Source organism: Salvelinus sp. IW2-2015, unplaced genomic scaffold, assembly GCF_002910315.2.
Source record: "Salvelinus sp. IW2-2015 unplaced genomic scaffold, ASM291031v2 Un_scaffold16369, whole genome shotgun sequence".
Taxonomy (NCBI): domain Eukaryota; kingdom Metazoa; phylum Chordata; class Actinopteri; order Salmoniformes; family Salmonidae; genus Salvelinus; species Salvelinus sp. IW2-2015.
The window spans coordinates 179,766-205,457 of record NW_019957555.1 but is presented as its reverse complement, the minus strand read 5'-3'; the positions used below and the strand labels follow the sequence as shown (position 1 = coordinate 205,457).

Genomic DNA, 25,692 nt, shown 5'->3' with positions numbered 1-25,692 from the left:
TCAAAGTTGAACCTTTTATTACAATAGCTTGTAGAAAAAKTAAATAATGTCCCGTTGAACTTCTAGCTTCTCTGCTGGTTGGAGCCTGGTGCGGCGTCAGAATTCTTCCCTTATGGGAGAGAGAAAAGAAATGGAATGAGTCGCTACAAAATGTCATCCATTGGAAATGTGAATCAAGGAATAACACAACCACACTATTTAGACTAACATGTTTAAGAACAGTTCAACCAACCTGCAGAACCATTTCCTTGCTTTAGGAGACCAGAAAGGTCCCTGCTCAGGTTTGTAGACAGTCTCTTCAGTTAACCTGACAAAAAAYGTACATAAGTCAACAACTTCCACTAAGAACAAAGCAACATTGTCAAAAACAAAGATTCCCATGTGTTTAATATAAAGTACTTAACCCCGTAAGGTTGATGTCCATGCCCCTCGGAAATCTAATTAACATAACAGAAATCCTACTGAAAATGTGTCAGTTTAAGCTAGAGATTGGATGGGTCTCAATCCACCGCATCCACTTATGTCACACTTGCGCATCTGCAGTGAAAGGTGACAAAGCTAGAGCGGTGTTAGTCAGACAGACATCCTGAATCTGTAGCATCCAAACGGTTTGGCCCTATAAACTATTTGACCCTGCTGTGGAAAAGGTGAGACTCAGGAACAAGTTTGTTATTGCGCTAGGACGCCCACAGGCCTCAACTGGTTACCCCGGTACCAGTTGAAAAAAATGAAGTACATATGGAGACTGTTCTGTATCTGAGAGATACTAAACAGACTTCAGAACAAACTTCTCTTAGATGTGTATGGGCTAATAGCAGTAAGGCTAAAAATACTATAAAATGTCATACTTCCACGTCTTAAAATTAAAATAGCTAAATGATCCTTAAATTCCATATAGCTTAGTAGATCCCCCCCCCCCCCGGCTTAGCATGGGCTTAGACTTACGGGTTAAGAGACAAATGCTTCAAAGAGGTAGACAATGCCTCTGCAACATTACATCAATTCAGACTAGTATTTGCCCTTTGGTGCAATGACAGTCATCCACCTAGCCCCTCGGGAGGTAGCTTACCATATGTTAGACCAGGAGCAGCTCATCAGCCTCCTACAATCACCCGAGGCCCCTGCAGTAAGAGAGAAACAATGAGTTCGAAGCTAGGAACTTGGGAAAGTGATCCTAAGACATTCCTATACAAATAGCTGTGGAATTGAGTGCTAAACTACATGGATGTAGAGGATGTTTATGGGAATTTAAAATTACAAAAACTATAGTACAGGCATGCACTAGATTTAATTGACTGACATACTGTAAAATGTGAAAGTAAAGAACTTGTGCCAAAAAGACATACATAAAAAATAAAGCGCAAACCCAAAAATACGGGTGCATTTTGACAAGTAGTAAGTYTATAGCCTAGGTCACTTTATAGCTAATGTTTTTTGTAACTTCTGTGGTAACAGGCAAATGCGTAAGAGCCATGACACCAATCATGCAAATACGTGAGAACTGGAAACGGTTACAAAGCAAGGTAAGCTTGACTTGGTTTACACTGGAAAAGTATTGTTATAGCAAATCCCCAAAACGTCAGGAGTTGCACCTATGAAGACGCTTTCACCTTATACATCATGATGGGTATTTGCGACGTCGGTCTTGCAGAGCGAGTTTGGAAAGGGCATAGCCCTTCCAGTAGCAGCCCTAAGGCCCTGGAGGGTAGTTCTGGCATCACACTCTGAAGGGGATACGGAGAAGCAGACTGACCACTCAAAGAGACCTCCGAGGGTAAATGGATCACAGTGCAGACAGACACACTCGACAGCCCTAGGGCTGATTTCACTGCTCATGGTAGTTCTCTACACAAGACGCTTAGTCCAAGATCACCAACACTAAGTTTGCTGCTTGAGACACCGTTTACATACAAGCTGCTACACCAAGGTTGGCACAGTCCTTGTGAACTGTACAGAAGAACCCTTTACAAATCGATTGGCTGGCTGGTCACTGGCTTGAGAATGTCACTGATAAGGACAATTGACGATACTTTGAAGCATGAAATGCACAACGGGGGAAAAACTGGGGAAGAAAAACCGGCGGCCATTTCTTGACAGTGCCACAGATCGTTTCAAAACACAGGAGAGAGAAAATGCCTTTATGGCAGCTGCCACACTAAAGTAAAGGTCTCTTTATGCATATCTAGGTCGTAAATGACGCAGATAGACCCAAACCCAGTCTCCTGACTGTCCACCCCGCCCAAGAACAGACCAGTGGATTAACATGTTCTAGTTGAGCTTAGCAATACACCAAAGTTACATTCTACATAAGTTAGGCTGTTCCCTAAATCAGTAAGGTGATTATTATTACCTCACAGTAAATAAATTAAAGCTGGGTCYAACAAAAGTCACATTAAAACTAAAACCTTCCTAATTTACCTAGGGGAACAAATGAAAGTGTAAGACCCCATGAGTAATGAGCCGTACAACCATGAAKATTGGAGGTTGCCGATCACGTATGTCCCCCCAAAAAACGGGCTACTGCTACTTGACAAGACAGCATTTCTGCCTATGACAAAGACCCCAAATATTAGTACAATTCACTGCTCTAGTATTTCTACATTGAGAATGCTGTGGACATGTCCGAATACCCATACTTGCGTCCTAAATAGYCTGAGTACGCAAAAAAARTATTCAATAGTYTGCAACATACTGATAAGTATACTTTAAAAATGCCCTGATGTCATACTCATTTCAGCTGACCAATTAGATATGGGGATGCACTACCGAAATCAAATAGTGGGAAAGAATACAATCTCACATGARTCGTTCTCAGTGTGAGAAAATAGAATGTTATAACATGTTAATTTTTGTAAATAGTATGGTTTAAATGCCAGAATATTACACAAATTCTGGCTCTTCATTTAGTAGAATTCGATGCACACTTTCCCATACTGCATTGGAACAGGTGGACTGCGGGGTATAGGTTCTCTTCAAGTAGTCAAACAAAACTAACCCACTTAATTCGGAAGACGTCAAATAGCGAAGCTTCTGCGGTGGTGTTCAAAAAATGTAGGCTAAGTAGTTTGTTCACRTTAAAATGACCAAGTATTGCACCGTAGGCTAAATCTTTGAAACCAAAAGTTGATCTGTTCTCATGGAAAAGTGTATTCTGTTKTTACTAAATACTAAACCATCTTTTGATTACTGAATGTGTGGGCACCGGGGACTCGGGATGTGTCTGGGTTGACGTCATGTATAATTATTATATATATTATTTAAATCAGGCCTCCTGATTTTAACATATTATTTAAACATTTATGATCAAGCTGTTGCAGTCATCATCATCATCTCGTTCCCAATGAACAGTGCTTTAGTGTATTATGTTGCTGACCAGCGGTGTCAGGTGGTGGCCCAAAAATTGCCAAAGACTGCTGCCACCCAAGACAGACTTCACTCTGCTACCGTCCGGCAAACAGTACCGAAGCATCGGCTCTCGGACCAACAGGCTCAGACAGCTTCATTAGACCACTAAATAGTCAATGGTACCCAAACTATCTGCACTGACCCTATGCACAGTTACTAGACACATACACCAGAGTTTCCCAAAACACCAAGGGGTGCACATTTTGGTTTTRGCCCCAGCATTACACAGCTGATTGAAATAATCAACTAATCCTCAAGCTTTGATCATTTAATAAAAACATATATTTTTTTATAAAATCAACTGTGTAGTGTTGAGGACAGTTGTGGAAACGCCAAGATTTTTATTTAGTCGCTCAGTAGCATAAAGTTACACACCTACTCATTCCAGGGGTTTTCCTTTGACTATTGTCTACATTGTAGAATAATAGTGAAGACCTCAAAACTATTAAATAACACAAATGGAATCGTGTAGTAACCAAAAGTGTTAAATCAAAATGAGATTCTTCAAAGTATCCACCCTTTGCCTTGATGACAGCTTTGCACACTTGGCATTCTCTCAACCAGTTTCATGAGGTAGTCACCTGGAATGCATTTCAATTCACAGGTGTGCCTTGTTAAAAGTTAATGTGGAATTTCTTTAACTTCTTAATGCGTTTAAGCCAATCATTTGTGTTGTGACAAGGCAGGGGTGGTATACAGAAGATAGCCCTATTTGGTAAAAGACCAACTCCATATTACGGCAAGAACAGCTCAAATAAGCAAAGAGAAACGACAGTCCATCACTACTTTAAGACATGAAGGTCAGTCAGTACGGAACATTAAAAACTTTGAAAGTTTAAGTGCAGTTGCAAAAACCATCAAGCGCTATAATGAAKCTGGRTCTCATGAGGACTGCCACAGGAAAGACCCAGAGTTACCTCTGCTGCAGAGGACAAGTTCATTAGAGRTACCAGCCTCAGAAATTGCAGCCCATATAAAGTGTCCATTTGGAGATCTGATAGTATTTCTAAATTGGCTTATCGCACCACCAATGAGCTGTGGAGCTACTCAAAGTAAACATTTCCTTCAACTCAAACAGCAAGCATCCATTTTTACATCCATTGAGAATGACTATAGTTCCTCAATGTATTTAAAATATTAACAGAAAAGGCATGCGCTGATCTAGTGGACACAAGAATTAAAATCAGATAAGCATATTTTATCAGTGCTCAACTTGGACTGAAATAGGTTCCGGTACTGTTTATTTTTAGGTGCAGGAACTCCACAATATCTTTTGACCTAATATTCTATAAAAAGAGTAACAGGAGCTTAAGCAGTAGAACATTTGAGGTGCTGGTACTCAGCTCCTGCCCAAGTCAAGCACTGCTTCTCATTTCTTGCGCAAATAGCCTTCAGCTGTGTCTGTCCTGAGCTCACTGGCACAGGAAACTGACTGGCACAGGAAACTGAGGGCCCAGAATATTTTGCACAATGTTGCAACGTTCGCTAGTGCAAGTCTCTGGGCCTGACCCAAGTTAAGTTGATACAATGTTTCAAGTTCATTGCAGACAGGCCCATGCATAGCCAATGTGCTTTATAGGATTTAAAATATATACTCTACCTGCAAGTTGCAATGTTTTTGTTGGCTTTCAGTTTGTATCATTTACATAGAATGTTGAGTAGACCATGACAATGATTTGGAAATATGAAGAGATGATTATTAATMAAATGAAACTGTTACAGMAAAATATGCATATGAAAACCATAACTGGCACACAGATCGGTAGAAATATATAGGTATTCCACATAAGGGAGAAAGAAAAAAAAAGGTGGCTAACTCCGTGTAGCCCATTACTGGCAACTTCAGGAGAGTAATGGCAGAATCTGCAAAAGCCAGCAGGAGAATTGTTAAGGTCTTTTTCTTCTGGTTGTCTATATACACGGAAGAATATATTTATTTTTTTAAGTGTCAAAAGAACAGACGACTCAGTCAACCAATATTTTTTTAAGTCGGGACAGCCCCAATTAAGATAAATATATTGAATTGGAAATTATCCATTACCAGGCTGGTTAATTCAAWGCCTGTCTGTTGAATTAGGAAAAATCCACCCACACTTGGCCCCYCCCCACCTACTCAGGAGCCGCATGCATCATACTTTTTACTAAACGGTATGCAACGATGAGTAAAGTATGTAGTACGCTAGTATGGGTATTRAGACAGTCTGAAATATGATAATACATTGACTCGTTAGAGGTCCTTCTGAGTTTTGCCTTAATATTGAAATGGACAGGGAAAATATCGCTAGCCAGTGTTGCATTGCAGACTCCCAAACAAGCCAGTCCARGTAGAGCACACGTCAAGTTCAAAAAAGAAKATTTWWAAAAAGAARGTCAAAAGGAAGATTCTCATTTCCCCAGACAAACCCCCACCCCCCAGAACAAATGTCAAGCTCTGAATATTGTTTACATCAACACTATCGCTATTGCAAATAACTAGTCCGACTTGAGTCAGAGTCCTGTGCTCGAGTACTACAATACACCRTACRTGCAAKATTTTGGCCTAGGTCTAAKTGTAGGCTYCCGTATCAAGGTTRGCAATATAGGCAAAGTAAATGCTGTTGTCCAGTGTTTCCCTAGTATTACAAAGGAAAAGCTTCACAAATCACTTCTATTACTTGATSAAATAGCATGTCATGAATAGGATATAAACAATAAAGCACCGCCCACCGACAACGATTTCTTGTGACTACCAATTGGTTACGAGTCCCTTCTACAGTGCCAAGGAAGCCATGAATTCAATGTCAAATTCCTAATTCCAGCTCTAAATCCAACACCGCCCCCCCCCCCTGGCAATACGTTTGTGAGAACTTTGCACTGTGTTTCAAAAGGTCATTACAGCTTGAAAGAGAAGTATCTGCAAAAGGAGTTGTGTTGACTGCACTGACCTAAAGTAGAGTTGAGGGTATACACCATCATTCACTATTCATTGTTGAGCCAGTGACACAGCCATCCATATACAGCTTGTTTCATACAGAGACCAGCTTTGGTCAAAAAATGAAAGGGAAAATATCAGATACTGCACAGGCTAAAAAACACAAACACTGCCACAAGTTCACATACAGGAGGGAGGAACAAGTACTGCACTGTGATTCCATTTTTCAGAAGTGTGATGCCAGAACCCCTGTATCGTCACATTACGTGACAGAGGAAGGTAGAGCAGTTAAGTTTGGCATTTAAACAAATCATAAAACAGGAACACTTACCTTCTCAGTGGCTCTGTAAGCATACCTCTCGCTGCACACAAGTCCAGGCTCTACTGTCCACTGACTTCTGCAGAACTACTGATCCTCAACGTAACCAACTGCCGGAGCCTCTACTGTGGAATGGGGCAGGCTGGCTGWTGGACTTTATTGCACAGCTACTGCACCCCCATGCACTCAAGACACTTGAAAAAGACAAGCCTCTCTCCTTATAGGTACGCAGGTCTCCTSAGTCTGCTGAAGGGTGACGGGGAATAAGGGGAAGGTCTACCAAAGACTTCCATCGGTTATACAAGGTCTTTGATACAAAACTATCAGAGTGGAGTACTTCCATAATCCATACAAAGCCAGGACAACACTATTCTAAAAATAGATATACTGAACAAAAATATAAAACGCAACATGTAAAGTGTTGGTCCCATGAGCTAAAATAAAAGATCCACACGCACCAAAGGCACATCTCAAATTTTGTGCACCAATTTGGTTACATCCCTGTTAGTGAGCATTCCTCCATTGCCAAAACAATCCATCCACCAGGTGTACCATATGAAGTAGCTGATTACACAGGTGCACCTTGTACTGGGGKCAATAAAGGGCCAATAAAATARGCAGTTGTCACACCGGCCTCACAACCGCATGTAACCACGCCAGCCCAGGACCTCCACATCTGGCTTCTTCACCTGCGGGATCAGAGACCAGCCACCCGGACAGCTTATGAAACTGACAAGTATGTCCGTAATAAAGCCCTTTTGTAGGGAAAAACTAACTATGCTTGGCCTGGCTCCTAAATGGGTGGGCCTATGCCTTCCCATGGCTTTGCCCCTGCCCAGTCATGTGAAATACATAGATTAGGGCCRAATTACTTTATTTCTGTTGTCCATTTTCTTAAGTGAACTGTAATTCAGTAAAATCTTTAAAATTGTTGCATGTTGAGTTTATATTCTTGTTCAGTATATATATATAAAACACTAATGGGTGGTCTACATCCCCACTACAGGTGCATATAAACATAGCTAGCAATATATAGTTTAACCATTAGTTTGTGTCCTGATCTGTGATTCCATCTGCAAACGTAAGAGTATGATACTARGGCTGCGTTTAGGCAGGCAGCCTAATTCTGATTATTTTCTCACTAATTATTATTTTGACGAATCAGACCAGCTCTGAAAAGATCTGATGTCAAAATACCAATTAGTGGGACAAATAACAGAATTGGTCTGCCTGTAAACACAGCCCAAGAAGCTAAAATAAAGCAACCCCTGGTAATTCTTTGTTAACATCAGATCTCCACAGATCAAGTCAAAATTCCATTTAAAATGAGGTCAGATCTTTCTCAGTATACTGCACTACTGGGCCTATATCCAACCGAGTTGCCTGTAGGCCTACATTAGTACGTAAGTTGACCAACTTGGTGAGTAGTCCAGCAAGAGCTGACAAGAGTTCACCTAGAAACATACACCCTAACAAACAGTGCCAGATTCAATCATTGGTCTTGTTATTCAGCCATTCAGGCAAACTGGATCCCATAGTCTCCCAAATCACCTAGATCCACTGGCAATAACACCCAGTAAGAATATGAGATGGGGTGTCTGTTCKAATCAGTTGTTAAATCAAAACTATTTCACCAACTGGTACCCTGTTACAATACTGAACCTTAACTGCCAACTCTTCACTAAGGCAAGACTGTCTTCATCAGGTTGGTCTGTTTAAGACAAGTCATAGGAGTAAACTGTATTAAGTGCTACTCAGTTAGGCCTATGATCTATTGGTTTAGAAAGGTCTCCTTGCACACTGCAACCTTTAATAAGGTGGCGAAACCTGTCAAAGAAGAAATGTACAGAAAACATAGAAACATTGAATGGTTTACATTACTTTTGTCAAGGTACTCAATCAGAMATTTGAGTAGACAACGGGTTAGATAAACTGAATGTTTATAGTCATTTGATTAACATGCTCCACAACCATGATCGATCTTTTTGCTGTAATTGTTGAGGTAGAAATTTTGCCGAAATTGTAAGAGCCTATTGAGTTCAACTACATAGTGACTGTTGGTATTTCCATAACGATGTAAAATATATATATATATATATATCTTTTTGAAAAGGGTGAGAATTTCCTAACTAGGAGGAGCAAGTTCTTCAATAAAGAAATGTTCCTACACGGAAAATGTTACATTCTTTGTAGTCTTCTTGGCAATTTTTTAAATGTATTTTAATTGCTGACATATCTACCCTTTGGTGTGTGTCGCCTTAAGTCTGTTGGAAACTAGATTTAGAGGTGTAATCAAAGACTAAAAAAAAAACAAGAATTTGTTGCAAAGTGGCACTTTCATAACGCATCTTCTTAAATGCGTGAAAGATAATTGGTTAAAAACTGTCAATCTGCCCTAATCCTAGGGAAAGTTTGAGCRCATTATTTAATTCCCCAGAGTCAGGTGAACTTCTGGCTACCATTGGTCTATGCATRCAAATTGAAGAGGTAGTTTAGCAAGCCAAWGCTAAATAGCTTAGCGCAAAGATGGGAAGTTCAGGTACAGGTAACATCAAGACTTCCAGTCTTTGCGCTAAGCTAGCACAAACGCTAGCATTGGCTCCCGAAACTACCCTTTTAACGCTTCCATGATGGTTTGARTTAGTTGTCTAATCTGCATGTAAAAATTCAAAATGAGAGTGGAGTCATTGCTGGAATGAATCAGTTCACACCACTCTTGGTTTATCATCAGCGCTTAGGCTAGGAGAGCTACTAAAGAAATCCAGGGAAAGAGCCATAAATAAAAAGGAGGCTGAAAAGTTCTACYTTAGCATTGAGGGCAAAAGCACAAGCTACCGGTCCCCCTCAGTTTCTCGTAATAACATGACCYGTTGAATTATGACTTGCACACGTCAGACAGTGGCTGGAACTAGAATTATTTAGGGTAAGATTCATAGATCCTTTTCATACATTCTCTTGTATGATACATTCATTGGAATGTAACAGATTACATATTGCAATGTCAAGAGACTTATGAAGTGCTGCTTTTAAACATTAGCGCGGGTCAAGGTGAACCTTTGACCTTGGTTCAATATGTAGCCAACTTCGGAACAGTCCAACAAATCCTTTTTATCAACGTCAAAGAAACAGTTGTCAAAGACCATATCACTTCAAATAGGGCTAGACAAAGTCATACGTTTAAAGCAATTGTTAATGAAACTTGAAAAACTGAACCGAAACTTTCATTTTAACTGAGACTTTCTAAGGGCATTACTAATTCCAGATTTTTTTTTTTTTTTTCAAATATTGTTTTTCTTCTAGAAACATTAGTCGCGTTTGACACCAGGACTGCTTATTTCCGTTGTCAACATTGGGCCCCACAAGTACAATTTCTACTTGGCCTAACTGTGCTGCTCTAAAATGTCAACTTTCTTGGCTTTAGCAATACTGTCTCAGTATGCATATTTGTTCAATTTCATTCACATGGGAACATGGTGATGAATAACATTAAAGTCACCCCCGGTCATMCCAACATACTAAATCCAGGGTATGCTAGACAATATATTAGTCAATAATTGACCCACTTAATAGATGACGGCTAGAGCAAAAGGCTTAAAATTCTTGCTGGGCTTATTTAGGATAACTAAGGGCTAAAATAAACTTTAAGAGGGTTTGGAGAGAACCAACTGAAGTCTTTATTGTAAAGTTACATGTTTTTACTTCAAATCTTAAATGGCACAAAACACAGCCATTGAGAAAGGTGAGAAAAGTTTACATTTATCACCATTTACGACACGAGTCACAGAGCATGATACAACTGGAAAGAAAGTTATACATAGGTGAGAAAGCACTATGATCACTGAGGGTGACCAATGTATTAATTTCACACTACTCCAAATACAAAATCAAAAAAAGAAAAAACCTAACTTGCCATAAAAATGAATGAGTCTTCAGGCTAAAATGCAAGAACACTTTCAACTTAAATACAACAATTATGACTCAATGTGAAGATGTTCAGAGAATCTACACAAAAACGCTGCTATGAATGACACTGAACAGATTTAAAAGCGGGCCTTCTTGGCAGGCCCATCAAACTCCTCACGGACCCTGCCAAACCCTTGGTTGTTAGGACCCAGTCCCCCCCGGCCTCCCTGAGGGAAGTTTCGCTCATTTCGCTATAGGGATTAACAACCATACCAAGGAGCCAGATTGGAGGGGGTGAGGGGAGAGCAGTGCGGTGRACACAGTTCAAGTCCATATTCAGGGGAGGGGGTAGAGAATTGGATTTGTTTGAGAGCCATGACAAAATAAACAGCAGGAGACATGTCCAAGGGAAACGTTCGTTGAAATAGTTCCAATACGCAGATCCACAGGTGCCACAGGTAACATACAGAGAAGGAAGAAAGGGTAATGTTTTCGTTAGTTAGGTCCTACCATAGTCTGCTGTGCATGCCAAAAGGCTGGGCTACATCATTCACTACTGGCATCATGTGGAGCATTTTGGGGAAGACTGCCAGTTTGCTATGGCCCAACGGTTACATATAATGCCAAAACCTACAGGTAGGCCCGACAAAAGCACTTCAGCGCTACAAATGCCACCTTCTTAAAATTCTTTGTGTAGAACTATATCAGGCCTATTTAACAATATAGCTGTAAATCTGTTGCTCGCGTTGCCTCTATTGCTTAAAACACACTAGTAYGATATCACTGCACGACTACAGTATTGATGACCTTTCAAATGGCAGTAAAATAGTGGGGAAAATTTGATTTTAATCAATGGGCCCACATGAAGTCTTACCCATTTGTTAATCTTGAAGCGTTCATGGCTTTAGTAAAACACTGAACGGGGGGGGGGGGCAAATTTCACATTACAAACTACAAGTGTAAGCGAGTTTACAGGCTCGCCAATAGGCTAGCACTAATTCAAGTAGATGTTCATTAGCCTAATCCTGCCATGTTATTTGCAGGGTCTTCGCTTTACAGAGTGCCATTTCACCAACCAAACCTTCTACAATTTAATAACCATCACATATTTGGAAATATGCCAGTAGGTGACGCAAAATAGGTCCATATTGGTTAAGACTCAAAACTGAAGTTTCACAGCGGTTGTGGCAAATCCAGATTATCTACTGCAGTTCCTGGATGAAAAGACAATGTTCCATTTTGCATACACACAAATTTCCACCCTGCTCCTGAACGAAGTAAATCTCAATGTTTTATGCATATGGAATGTTTTAGAAGGGTCCTTCACTTCCTCACTGCTCATTGTGCAGCATCAGAAAATGCAAAAGACATGAACAAACGCAACAAAAAACATGTCCTTTTAGAAACAGACACGCTGTCGGTATATTAACGTAGGTCTTTAGATGTTGTACACATGACATTCCGAACTTTATCCACAACGTTATGTTCCATTTCTTTGACTCAAACCATTTCTTCTACCAGCTGTGTTGCGCGGTCTGTGTCCATGTACTATAGGGAAAGGCTCAGCCTGCAAAGCTGCGTGAGGTAAACAGCACGACTCAAAAATGGATCACAACATTGCGAAAAAAGTTAAGGGAAACAAATTGTGTACAACATTAAAGACCTACACAACTATACTAAATGGATGTGTTTGGGTGCTTTTGTTCATGTCTTTGGCGTGCCCTGATACACTTCCTCGGTGCTCCTCGTGTCGTATCGCGGCTGGGGCAAATTTTTCAATAAGCCACATCACATTGGGTGTCTGGACTAGAGGTCGACCGATTATGATTTTTCAACGCCGACACCGATTATTGGAGGACCAAAAAAAGCCTTTACCGACAATTTAAACAATACTGAATGAACAATGAACACTTATTTTTTACTTAAGTTATGACTCGTCAACTAATACCATTTGTATTTCCTATATTTCTGACTATTGGATGTTTTTATAGGCACTTTAGTATTGCCAGCCTAATCTCAGGAGTTGATAGACTTGAAGTCAAAAACAGTGCTGTGTTTCAAGCATTGCTAAGAGCTGCTGGCAAACGCAGTAAAGTGCTGTTTGAATGAATGCTTACGAGCTTGCTACCACCGCTCAGTCAGACTGCTCTATCAAATCAGACTTAATTATAATATAGAAATACAAACCTTTGGACATTAATATGGTCAAATCCAGAAACTATCATTTAGAAAACAAAACGTTTATTCTTCAGTGAAATACGGAACCGCTACGTATTTTATCGAACAGGTGGCAACCCCAACTCTAAATATTGCTATTACATTGCACAACCTTCAATGTCATGTACTAATTATGTAGAATTCTGGCAACTTAGTTCAGTTTGCAATGAGCCAMGCGGCACAAACTGTTGCGTTCAGTGCAAGCAGAGTCAGGGTATATGCAAGAGATGTGACAATTTCCCTAGTTAATATTGCCTGCAAACATTCAATTTATTTTAACTAAATATGCAGGTTTAAAAATAAACACTTCTGTGTATTGATCTTAAGGCATCGATGTTTATGGTTAGGCACATATGTGCAACGATTGTGCTTTTTCGCGAATGCGCTTTTGTTAAATCACCCATTTGGGGAAATTGAAGTAGGCTGTGATTCAATGATAAATTATCAGGCACTGCATTGATTACATGCAACGCAGGACAAGTTAGTTAAACTAGTAATATCAACCATGTGTAGTTAACTAGTGATTATGTGAAGATTGATGGTTTTTTTTTTACAAGATAAGTTTAATGCTAGCTAGCAACTTACCTGGCTCCTTGCAACCACAAGGTCCTTTTGGCGCTGCACTCACATAACAGGTGGTCAGCCTGCCACGCAGTTTCCTTGTGGATTACAATGTAAATCGGCGTCCAAAAAGGCCGCTTACCGATTGTTATGAAAACTTGAAATCGGCCCTAATTGATCGGCCATGCCGATTAATCAGTTGACCTCTAGTCTGGACCCTTCTAGAACATTTCAGTTTTACATCAAAAATAGAGATTTACTTCAGATATAGGAATAATGTCCTTTAAGGTGTCCTAAACATTTGTAGACCTTTTACCCCAGTCATATTCAGAATACTTTGGTTTGAATTAAGCCATGTTTCACACTTTAAAATGCCTAAACTCTAAAAATGAATGTTCACCTACAAGTATGTTGATCTAGGCACATGGTGTATTTTTTTTATTAATTGTTGATTCTATTTGGACACAATTTGCCTAACAAAAGCAGGCTTAGGTAAGGCAGGCGTAGCCATATCAGCCATTTTCTTCAAACTAATAAATGCTTGGTCAATTAATTGTAGTTCTAATGTCAACTTCAATAAATGGCATCCCGATGTGTCATTGCGTCCATGTGTGTAGCGGCAAGACCAGACAGTAACATATCTACTAGCCATCTTCCCTTCAGAGTAATCTTACCTTCCCTATGCGATCCCTGCACTATAAAAAGGTGGGTTCATTTTGCATTGCTTGCACTGAAGAACAGAAAAACTGACACGTGGAGCTATCAGTAAGACACGTTGTCGAACTGCACAATCCAGTATCGAAAAGCAACATCTGCTCACCTATTGCAAAAGTGGCCGAACTGTTGTGCTGTTTTTCCTGCCAGATTGTTTTGCCACCCTTGCGTCAAAGCGGCCGTGTGCCATTACACGAATTGATAGATCCTTGACAGTATAAAAACTTAACTCATACAAAACACAAGCTGTATCCCTTCTAAAAATGGACTTAACAGCTTTGCGTCAGACKATTTAAGGAAGTTACCAGATATTTAACTGGTCAACTTTTTAATTGCATTTAGCCTATAACATAAAAAAGGACATTAATACACCTGCCTGCCATAGGCCTAACGCGGATGCCTTCATCACATTCTGGGCCTTAGAGGGTTTCACCCACAGGGTACAAATAGCACACGGTTCCAAGCAGTCAATGCAATGCCTGTCATCCTCAGTTCTTCATATTCTGTTATGCAAGTTGCACTAAGGAGCTTACCCATTAGCTTAATGGTATGTCAAGAGACATTTGCTTCATAAAGCAACCTGTACTAAAACCCTTCATTTGAATTGCTTGGACAAGGTGGTGGCCGGGGAAATGTTACAACAACTAGGTAGTCAATCCATGCCACAAGAGAACATTGCAGGAAGTTCACTTTTCACACTGAGGCCCCTAACAATATTTCCAGGTTACACCAAGACAGCATRTGTACCATTTCATGTGATAGCATGAAGTTCAATGAGTGTATGGGAAAGTTCTAAATCCACAAATTGCCYCAAAAAAATGCTGCCGGGTGACATCTTTCCACTTGCCAATAAAAAGTGCCTGTCTGGCTCACACAAGACAGGGCTTGCAACTGGTCCATTACACGAAGTAGGAGCTTTGAGAAAGCACTGGAACACAATTCACCGGGTTTAGTACAAGTTGATTATTTTCAGCTGAAATACAGGCTGTAAGAATAGAGGAACTGAGATAACATGCTGTTGCTGAAAACAGCCGTTGAGCACAAATTTAATCTCAACATGGCAGAGACGCCTCAGAAGATGCAAACAAGCTTCATTTCTTCCACACGCTTCCAAACTTGGCCGACCGGAGCGAAACCATCTACTTCACTCTCCCTGATGACAACCACAGCAAGCAGTGGAAAAACCCACACTCAACTGGGCCCTATTAGTGTTGGAATCCATTTGGAATACATTACCATTTCGTTGGGCATCATGGCTCCKCCAGCGCTGGGTCCCCCCATGCCTTGGTGTCCCATGGGGAACTTCTGGTTGGGTGAGCCAAATTGATTTTCTAGTAGGGACAACAGGACTACACGTCATAAATTAAAATGAGAGTCAGGGCAGCCCTTAAGGGGCAATGTTGTCATATGCTTTTATAAAAGCAGTAAAACTCCGTACTCTCGTTTCGAAACACATTTCTGGATCCAGCTGAAATTCAAGATATGGGTTGCAAGAACACAACACACAAATTACAATTCATGAAAACAAATTGTTATAAGATATACTACTCACCAGCCATGCCCATGGCACCACCCTGAGTCATTCTCATATCCCTCTGAAATCAAGACAGTAATAAGACGCAGCTCAGTTGCAAATGTCAAGATCTGAATGGTTGTATGATACTCTGCTCAGCTTAACTTACATTGTCCATGAAGTTGCCACTTCTGTAGGCCTCCTCACGCTTGCGGCGCATTTGCTCCTCAATCTCCCTCTGGCGAAGCATCTCCTCCTCGCGTAGGCGACGCTCCTCCTCCTGCCTGTTATGCACACTGKCAAGTTTCAGTAACACTCCAATTAATAAATTGTGGAACAAAAAGTGACTCAAACAAGTTTCAATACCTGAGCTGCATCTCTTTCCTCTTCTGCATCTCTGCACTGTGCATCTCTTCCATGCGCCGTAGTTCCTCCTCCCGCCTCAGCAGATCTAAACAGAGTGCAAGAACATACATGTAAGACACTGCTAACTGCTTTTCTATTTTGAAAGGTGGTCGTCTGTCCCAAGCTAAACTTGCCTTGGCGGATCATGTTGGCCTGGTGCACATGGAACGCATCATCCATCTCTCCCTCCAGTTTCTCGCGGGCTTCGCGAATGTTCTTCTCCACCTGCTGCCGCTGCTGCTTCTCCATGTCGTCCAGGGACTTCCAGCGCTTAGAGTACTCAAACTCAAACGTGCCAGGACGGGCAAACCTGGGCGGCTCCTCCCGCTCCCTGCAGCCACAAGTTGTTAGAATAGAAAGTTGTAACCAAGACGTACATAGAGGGGTACTCAACATAGGTAATCATTTTATCAGAAAATCAACTGGAGTGGATTTCAACAGCTGTCTCATCTGCCAACCCAACATCTGGTAAGCACTTTAGCCCAACGAGTCCCACCTTAACGCATGCCCGTTTTGGACTTATAACCCTTCTTAAACATTGTGTTGTTTGAGCTACAGACTTGTGGGTTGTGGCATTGGATTTGTCTATTTCTGCATCCGTAGATACCAACCATTCGTCTGTGTGATGCGGTGTTGGTGGGAAATGGGCGGATCACTACGGGACCCGATTGGTAGTAGTTACAGTCTTGTCTCATCGCTGCAACTCCSGTACGGACTCGGGAGAGGCGAAGGTCGAGAGCCAAGCGTCCTCCGAAACACAACCCATTTCCCACAACCCCAATGCACATCCAACCCGGAAGCCAATGTGTCGGGGGAAACACCGTACACCTGGCGACCTGGTCAGCGTCGCCAGGTGTACGGCCCGCCCGCCACAGGAGTTGCTAGTGCGCGATGAGACAAGGATATCCCTGTCGGCCAAACCCTCCCCAACCTGGACAACGCTGGGCCAATTGCGCGCAGCCCCATGGGCCTCCCGGTCACGGCCCGGCTGCGACAGAGCCTGGGCTTAAACCCAGCACTGCGCCACCCGGGAGGCTGGGTCCGTGTTTTTAATACAAACTATTAAAAGCGGAGACTCACGAACAAGTCACATTTCGCTCTATGATTCGTACAAATTCATTTGCGGCAGATTTTTGCTTTGGCTGTGCTTATTTTTTTATGGTTTATGTCTAAATGTTTTTTTGTCTACTTGTAGCCATTGTTGTCCTGAAAAGAAAAATGGTATAACACTTCATTGTTTGGGTAAATATGGACATGCAGATAAATGAAAAGCAGACTGCTGGAATCTCGGGAATGATAGGGTTAGCAGCGCAATTTGCATGAAAAGATCCACCCGGGCAGCACCTGGCTACAATAGCTATATTTCCAATTCTCACCTCAACTCAAAATGAGCATAACATCAAAGGTATACTGTGGGTGTGGTAATAAGAAAACAAAATACGCACACCAATCAAGCACAAAATCCCATATGCTATTGAATTAAAGCCATTTAGGTATATGAAGTGAGGGTTACTTATGATAGTTGTGGTTCTTCTGTGCCAGTTTCTCTGGTAGACCATCCTCATCATCATATTGTTCAAGAGGCTCAACGACAATTGGACGAGGTGACCTAAGACATTAAGAGTATCAATTACAGCGCAAAAGCATGAGCCATTAGGAGAAAGCTTCATGTGCATTCATGCTCTACTTAATGTTGCCAAATAGATGTATATAACTTACGTGGTGAGCAAGAAGACGCCATCGTTGCAACGATCCAGGGCCTTTCGTGCAGCAGGCTTAGAGGCAAATTCAACAATGCCCTTGCCAGTGGAGCGCCCGCGATCATCTACAATTACCACAGCTCTTTCTACCACTCCAAACTGGGAGAAGGCCTCCTCCAGTAGCTCATTGGAAACAAAAGGTGACAAGTTCTTCACAGACAGTGCAGCAGAGTGAGTTGCAAAGCGCACCCGAAGCGGTCTGCCTTTCATGGGCACATCATCCAGTTCAGCTTTTGCTATCTCAGCCAATGCACGGGATTCCTGGAATGGTAGAAAGGCTTTTAAACTGTAACTAGAGAGGGCAATAAACACCAAAAATGACTTTATGGTAGAGCCAACTACTYAAATGACAATGTCATGCAACCACAGTGTGGTGCACTTACCAGGCGTATGAAGCCAAAGCCTTTGTTTTTGTTGATGAAAATCTCACTGGGCTCGCCATACTTCGCAAACAGCTTCTTGAATGTGTCATCTGAGATATCATTGGGAAGATTTCCAATGAAAAGGCGGCATCGTTGAGTGTATGTCTTCTCGCCAGGTCTGCGCAGGGATGACAACGTCGCTCTCAACTCCTACAGAGACAACGTTCAGTTTCCAATACCAAAATGTCAATGATAATGTAACTAGAACATTACTTGTAATTAACCTTAACCGTAGTTAAACAAAACCAAAATATAAAAGTAGTTGGGATAAGATCAGCTATTTGTATTGTATGAACATATCACGGGGACAAAGGACCCAGTTAGTACTAACTAGCTAGGCTATATGCATGTTACTCAATCGGTTTACACCCCCCCACAGTTGAGGAAAAAGGCCCAACTTTTAGTTTGCGTCTTCTCAGTGGCTTCTTCCATGCGCTTGTTAACCGCGTCGTGTGGATGATTATTTAGAAATCAGCTTTCAGTAACATTGTCGAAATGTACCCGTGGTTTAAAAAAAAAAATATCAAAGTATACACATCGTCGTCGCTAGATTCTCACACAAAATGGCCGACGTGTCTCCCATGTAACAGTTAGCCACCTAGCATAATTAGCTAACGTTTGCTGGATAACTCCGCAGAGTGTTTCGTTTTGAACGGAAAGCTTTACTTTACTAGCTCAGTGGGTCCACTTGTATTTAACATAACACACCTGCATAGCTAACATTAGCTAAAATACAGTAGCTAGTTAACATACTAATTACGGAATGTTAGTTAGTGTGACTGACGTCCTTACTAACCTTGGGGTGCTGGGCTTCCTCGGCCTCCATTGAAGTATTCTGAGTTTGAGGTTCAGGTTTTTTGTTAAAGGGTGCAGATTTATGCCCATTTCCATTGGCGTTGCCTGGTCCTGCTCTTTGCTGGTTCCTATTCATTTGGTTTGGTGGGGGAGATGAAAATGCTGGTTTCTTCATTTGGTTTGGTGGGGGAGATGAAAATGCTGGTTTCTTCATTTGGTTTGGTGGGGGAGATGAGATTTCGGGTTTCGGAGGAACAGGCTTCGGAGGTGGTGACAGCATTTTTGGTTGACCTGACGGCGCTGCTGCTGCGGCCGCCGGAGGTGTASCTGCGGCGGCTTTCGGAGGTGCTGCTGCGGCGGCTTTCGGAGGTGCTGRTGCGGCGGCTTTCGGGGGTGCTGCTGCGGCGGCTTTCGGGGGTGCTGCTGCAACCGCCGGAGGTGCTGCTGCAACCACCGGAGGTGTTGCCGCCGGTGCTGGAGTCGTTACTGTGGGCGCCGGAGGTGCTGCTGCGGTCGCCGGAGGTGCTGCTGCTGCTGCTGCGGCCGCGGCCTGCTGTTGTTGCTGTACGGGGCCCTTCATGGTTAGCGCAGGGCCAGGAGTAGGTGGTGGCCGAATCGGTTGAGCGCCTGGCTGGGAAATAGTAGGTGGCAGAGGCTTCTGAGGGGTTATCGGACGTATCTGGTTGGGTGGTTTTCCAAAGTTACCGGGATGAGGCCCTCTTTGAAAGGGGTGTTGGTTTTGTCTGAAATTATTCAGGTTACCCATTCCACCTCGCATCGGACCACCAGGCCCAGCTCCCCGGCGTTGAAATCCAGCCCCACGGTTATTTCCTCTAACGTTAATGTTAAATCTGTCCCGAGACATATCTGCGTTGTAGGATCACTGGATAAAATACAAAGATGTAATATACCGTTAAGCGTAAACAAAGCGTTGAAGTATGTAGCTAACTTACTGCTTTTGTTCCGAACAGCTCTTCTTCTTTTCTAAAATGGCGATTCAAAAACGTCGTCGTAGTGATTTTGAAAGGAATCCCACTTGCGCCTGCGTATCTCCGCCCGGGCGTCTCCATCTGATGTGATATTTTTTGGGGGGGAAACAAGCCTGTTTCTTTTTATATATTTTCTTTATATATATATAGAAAATKATATTTTTGATGGAAATCATAATAAGTTCACGGTCCATGTAACGATCAGTCTAATAATCTAATGCACTTGTTCAAATGGAATAATATAATATTCGTTTGAATTTCTCAAGTTCTCAATTGTCTGATCCACTCGTTTAAAATGTTTTTCAATTTCACATTTTTTTGCACTGTAAAATGTAGATTTCTATATAGTTTTTCACATGTATCAAATGTACCTTTATTTGTTTGAAAATTAAAGTTGAAATATTGGTGTGGCTATGAAAACTGGGTGATTTCTAGTATGTGGCTCAAGTGGAAGCTACCACTTCAGTGCAGGGGGATTAGCCTATAAATAATGTGGTAAATGAATGTTGTCCTTGGAGGCTAAGTCACACACACACACACACACACACACACACACACACACACACACACACACACACACACACACACACACACACACACACACACACACACACACATACACACACACACCAGATATCCCCAAAGCAATGCTATACTAGTCTAACTGAATGGCGTTAACTCTTTTGGTACGGTCACTGCGAAGACATGAGCTGTGTTAGAATACCCATACTAACATACTGTAAACTACATACTTAATGAGTATATACTACATACTATATACTATTAGTTCATTTTAGCATACTGTAAAGGAACAGTATCCTTTCAGTTGAGCATACAAGATCTTCCTCTGTCTACCGGAAGTTGATGCTGTTGCTATGCAACCTCTTGCTAGCTAGTTAGCGTAACAAATTATTAGTTAGACATTTTACGACTTCGGGTGTGTTCTTAAATTCAATCTGGAGTGCGTAAATTCAGAGCACTGTCAGATTGTCCGTTTGTAAATTCAGAGCTCACTCTGGACTCTCAGCCCGAGGAGTAGGGTTGATTTGAGCGTTCTGACCTTAGCTTGGGTGCTTGACTGCCATTGTAACGTTGGCTAGCTTGCTAGCTACTTCCAGACACAAACGAGACCACTGACCATGTTACTCGCCCTAGTAGAGCTGGTTAGGCAGTTTTCATGTTATCCAGAGCGTTGGTGATGATAACTGTGCTGATGGCAACAATTTAATGATGCTTTTTTGCCGACGTTTAATGACACTGGCCATATTCAACACACTCAGACGAGAGTGATATGAAGGAGTAGATAGCCAGAGCGAATTTACGAAAGCACCCAAATGTCCATTGAGAACGCAAAACGACTATACCATTCCAACATAGCGTGTAAGYTAACTTATTTGAAAAGTCATTACTTTATTACATTGCTCAACATTTTCTTAACATTTGTCATAATTAGTTTGCATCCGCTCTCGTTGTACTTCGGCTGCATATTTTCGTCCATTTTCTTCAAATCTGGAAACGATGTGAAGCCACGTACATTTCCTGAAGAATTGCATTATGGGACCTAAAGTACTGCAATAGTGTCCTGTGCGTGTATACTTCATATTTTTGGCGAATTTAGTACGACATTCAAAAACTTTTGGCATGCTAACCATATCCATACAATTTATTTTTTTATATATTTTTTTAATTCACCTTTATTTAACCAGGTAGGCCAGTTGAGAACAAGTTCTCATTTACAACTGCGACCTGGCCAAGATAAAGCAAAGCAGTATGACAAAAACAACAACACAGAGTTACACATAAACAAACGTACAGTCAATAACACAATAGAAAAATCTATGTACAGTGTGTGCAAATGTAGAAGAGTAGGGAGGTAGGCAATAAATAGGCCATAGAGCCGAAATAATTACAATTTAGCATTAACACTGGAGTGATAGATGTGCAGATGATGATGTGCAAGTAGAGATACTGGGGTGCAAAAGAGAAAGAGGGTAAGTAATAATATGGGGATGAGATAGTTGGGTGTGCTATTTACAGATTGGCTGAGTACAGGTACAGTGATCGGTAAGCTGCTCTGACAGCTGATGCTTAAAGTTAGAGAGGGKSATATAAGACTCCAGTTTCAGTGATTTTTGCAATTCGTTCCYGTCATTGGCAGCAGAGAACTGGAAGGAAAGGCGGCCAAAGGAAATGTTGGCTTTGGGGATAACCAGTGAAATATACCTGCTTGAGCACGTGCTACGGGTGGGTGTTGTTATGGTGACCAGTGAGCTAAGATAAGGCGGAGCTTTACCTAGCAAAGACTTATAGATGACCTGGAGCCAGTGGGTTTGGCGACGAATATGTAGTGAGGGCCAGCCAACGAGAGCATACAGGTCGCAGTGATGGGTAGTATATGGGGCTTTGGTGACAAAACGGATGGCACTGTGATAGACTACATCCAGTTTGCTAAGTAGAGTGTTGGAGGCTATTTTGTAAATCACATCGCCGAAGTCAAGGATGGGTAGGATAGTTCGTTTTACGAGGGTATGTTTGGCAGCATGAGTGAAGTAGGCTTTGTTGCGAAATAGGAAGCCAATTCTAGATTTAATTTTGGATTGGAGATGCTTGATGTGAGTCTGGAAGGAGAGTTTACAGTCTAACCAGACACCTAGGTATTTGTAGTTGTRCACATATTCTAYGTCAGAACCGTCCAGAGTAGTGATGCTAGTCGGACGGGAGGGTGCGGGCAGTGATCGGTTGAAGAGCATACACTTAGTTTTAATAGCATTTAAAAGCAGTTGGAGGCCATGGAAGGAGTGTTGTATGGTGTTAAAGCTCGTTTGGAGGTTTGTTAGCACGGTGTCCAAAGAAGGGCCAGATGTATACAGAATAGTGTTGTCTGCGTAGAAGTGGATGAGAGAATCACCAGCAGCAAGAGTGACATCATTGATATATACAGAGAAAAGAGTCGGCCCGAGAATTGAACCCTGTGGCACCCCCATAGAGACTGCCAGAGGTCCGGACAACAGGCCCTCCGATTTGACACACTGAACTCTATCTGAGAAGTAGTTGGTGAACCAGGCGAGGCAGTCATTTGAGAAGCCAAGGCTATTGAGTCTGCCGATAAGAATGCGGTGATTGACAGAGTCGAAAGCCTTGGCCAGGTCAATGAAGACGGCTGCACAGTATTGTCTTTTATCGATGGCGGTTATGATATCTTTCAGGACCTTGGGTCTGGGTGAAGGAGTGATGTGGGTTGGGGGCAAGTTGCTGCAGGGGGTGCTGAGATATTGGCCGYGGTAGGGGTAGCCAGGTGGAAAGCATGGGCAGCCATAGAAAAATGCTTATTGAAATTATTGATTATCTTCGATTTATCGGTGGTGACAGTGTTTCCTATCCTCAGTGCAGTGGGCAGCTGGGAGGAGGTGCTCTTATTCTCCATGGACTTTACATTGTGCTACAGGAAACACATTTCTGTTTGAAAAAGCTAGTCTTAGTTTTCCTAACTGACTGAGTATATTTGTTCCTGACTTCCCTGAAAAATTGCATACCGCAGGGGCTATTTGATGCTAATGCAGAACGCGCCACAGGATGTTTTTGTGCTGGTCAAGGACAGTCAAGTCTGGGGTGAACCAAGGGCTACATCTGTTCTTAGTTTTACATTTTTTGAATGGGGCATGCTTATTTAAGATGGCGAGGAAATCACTTTTAAAGAGCAACAAGGCATCCTCTACTGACGGGATGAGGTCAATATCCTTCCAGGATTGGTCAATGACCAATAAGCATACGATATACTCAATTCACTTCACAAATAGTACGGTAGGTCCTGGAGTTCTTGACACTGACTTTTTTTTATTTGAATTTGAGAAGACAGCAGGTGAAGGTATTTAACTGAAAAATGTTAAGATCTCAATTTAAGGTAAGGTTTCTCCCTTTATGATCTAAATTGATATTGTTTTATAGTTGTGCAAATGGCTGTTGTTTGACACTTTCTCACTTTTCAATTTCTAAAACAGAAAATGGACACAATTCAATGGATATAAATCAACAAAGAGGTAAGAATATGCCAAATCAGTGTAGGTTCCTCGGAGGAGGAAGGGGAGAACCATCCTCCTCAGTGAATTTCATAAAAATAAAAATGGTAAAACATTTTAAAAAGTTATCCTTTTTAGATAAAACTATACTAAATATAATCATGTCACCAAATAGCTGATTAAAACACACTATTTTGCAAAGAAGGTCTACAGTAGCCTCAACAGCATTCTTTAGGGTTGTCACGCCCTGATCTGTTTTACCTGTCCTTGTGATTGTCTCCACCCCCTCCAGGTGTCGCTGATTTTTCCCAGTGTATTTATCCCTGTGTTTCCTGTCTCTCTGCCAGTTTGTCTTGTATATTTTTCCAAGTCAACCAGCGTTTTCCCGTTCTCCTGCTTTTTGCTATTCTCCTTTTTCTATTCCTCCCGGTTTTGACCCTTYCCTGTTTCTGGACTCTGCCTCACCATTCTGCCTGCCTTGACCACAAGCCTGTCTGCCACTCTGTACCCTCWGGACTCTGATCTGGTTTTGACCTTTTGCCTGTCCACGACCATTCTCTTGCATACTCCTTTTGGATGAATAAACATTGTAAGACTCCAACCATCTGCCTCCTGTGTCTGCATCTGGGTCTCGCCTTGTGTCATGATAAGGGTAGCACCATGGTGTAGCCGGAGGACAGCAAGCTTCTGTCCTCCTCTGGGTACATTGACTTCAATACAAAAACCTAGGAGGCTCATGGTTCTCACCCCCTTCCATAGACTTACACAGTAATTATGACAACTTCCAGGGGACGTCCTCCAGCCTATCAGAGSTCTTGCAGCATGAACTGACATGTTGTCCCCCCAATCAAAGGATCAGAGAATTAATCTAGTAGTGAAAGCATAAGCTACAGCTAGCTAGGACTGCAGTGTATAACATGTGGTGAGTAGTTGACTCAAAAAGAGAGAAAGATAATAGTTGAACAGTTTTGAACAAATTCATTTCTTCCAAAATGAAGGAGAAGCAAAAGAGAAATAGAGAGAGAGATTTAGTWTTTTTTTTCAGTTTCACTTACTTACCTAGCAAATGCAGCTCGTTAGTTTAGCCTACTAAAACACCCTGCTCAAACAGAGGGAAGCTATGTTAGCTAGCTCACTATGACTTTCCAACACAACACTGGAACTCTTCCAAGTCAAGGTAAGCTTATGGTATTACAAATMTATTGTCACCGGGGCCCACCGGTGTAACTGCTTACTGACTGTACACTAACGTTACTGCATAATTGTAGTGGGTTTATGCATGAGTTCTATTAGCTATGCTGACTATGGCATTACTTTAGCTAATATGGTGACAACGACATAGGCTGTGTGTAGCGGTTTGACTTGGAAAGGTTTTTTCGCCTGGTCACATACAGCTGATGTGTTGTGCATTGAAGTCCACAAGTGAAGGGAAGAAAAGGAATACAATGTGGCTGTTATGAGAGTGAACTCTGTTTACGTGTGATCAGGGGTGAATTCATTCGGTTGATTCTGTTGAAAAACMGAAGCAAACAGAACAAAGCGGGGATAAACATACCTGAATTTGTCCAATAGAAACTCTTGTTTGCAACTGTTGGACTAATGCTTACACCCTGTATCAGCTAGATGCATGCAAGAGTGTGCAAGGCTGTATTGCATGTCACTGTCTGTCACCTCAAATTTGTCTCTCAACCTGTGTGCAGCTACGTTGTGAACTTTCATTCATAGACTAGGTTGTAGCAACCTCATGATGGGTATAGGGAAA

The 25,692-nt window shown here is 41.9% G+C and overlaps 1 protein-coding gene and 1 long non-coding RNA gene across 5 annotated transcripts; one reads left to right on the top strand and one right to left on the bottom strand.

The window, feature by feature from the left end:
- LOC112080546 (splicing factor, proline- and glutamine-rich) lies at positions 1-19,940 on the bottom strand. Of its 4 annotated transcripts, none has more exons than XR_002896196.2 (12): positions 18,927-19,940; positions 18,092-18,280; positions 17,668-17,969; positions 17,462-17,557; positions 16,083-16,279; positions 15,910-15,994; positions 15,713-15,827; positions 15,583-15,625; positions 15,267-15,379; positions 1,070-1,121; positions 233-307; positions 1-109 (listed from the first exon to the last, which is right to left on the bottom strand). XR_002896196.2 is itself a non-coding variant. In XM_024146342.2 (10 exons), exons 1-10 carry the CDS (start codon positions 19,788-19,790, stop codon positions 10,676-10,678), a joined length of 2,118 nt encoding a protein of 705 aa, XP_024002110.1. In that variant the 5' UTR covers positions 19,791-19,940; the 3' UTR covers positions 10,286-10,675. The 4 variants fall into 4 exon arrangements, 2 of the variants coding, with proteins under 2 accessions (XP_024002110.1, XP_024002111.1); XR_011479522.1 differs by having other exon boundaries at positions 15,267-15,361; XM_024146342.2 differs by lacking the exons at positions 1-109; positions 233-307; positions 1,070-1,121 and adding an exon at positions 10,286-10,789.
- Positions 19,941-23,598: 3,658 nt separating this feature from the next.
- On the top strand, positions 23,599-24,532 carry LOC139027441 (uncharacterized). The gene is made up of 3 exons (XR_011479521.1): positions 23,599-23,815; positions 23,913-23,951; positions 24,223-24,532. It is a non-coding gene; the product is annotated as an uncharacterized lncRNA (long non-coding RNA).
- Positions 24,533-25,692: the final 1,160 nt, after the last annotated feature.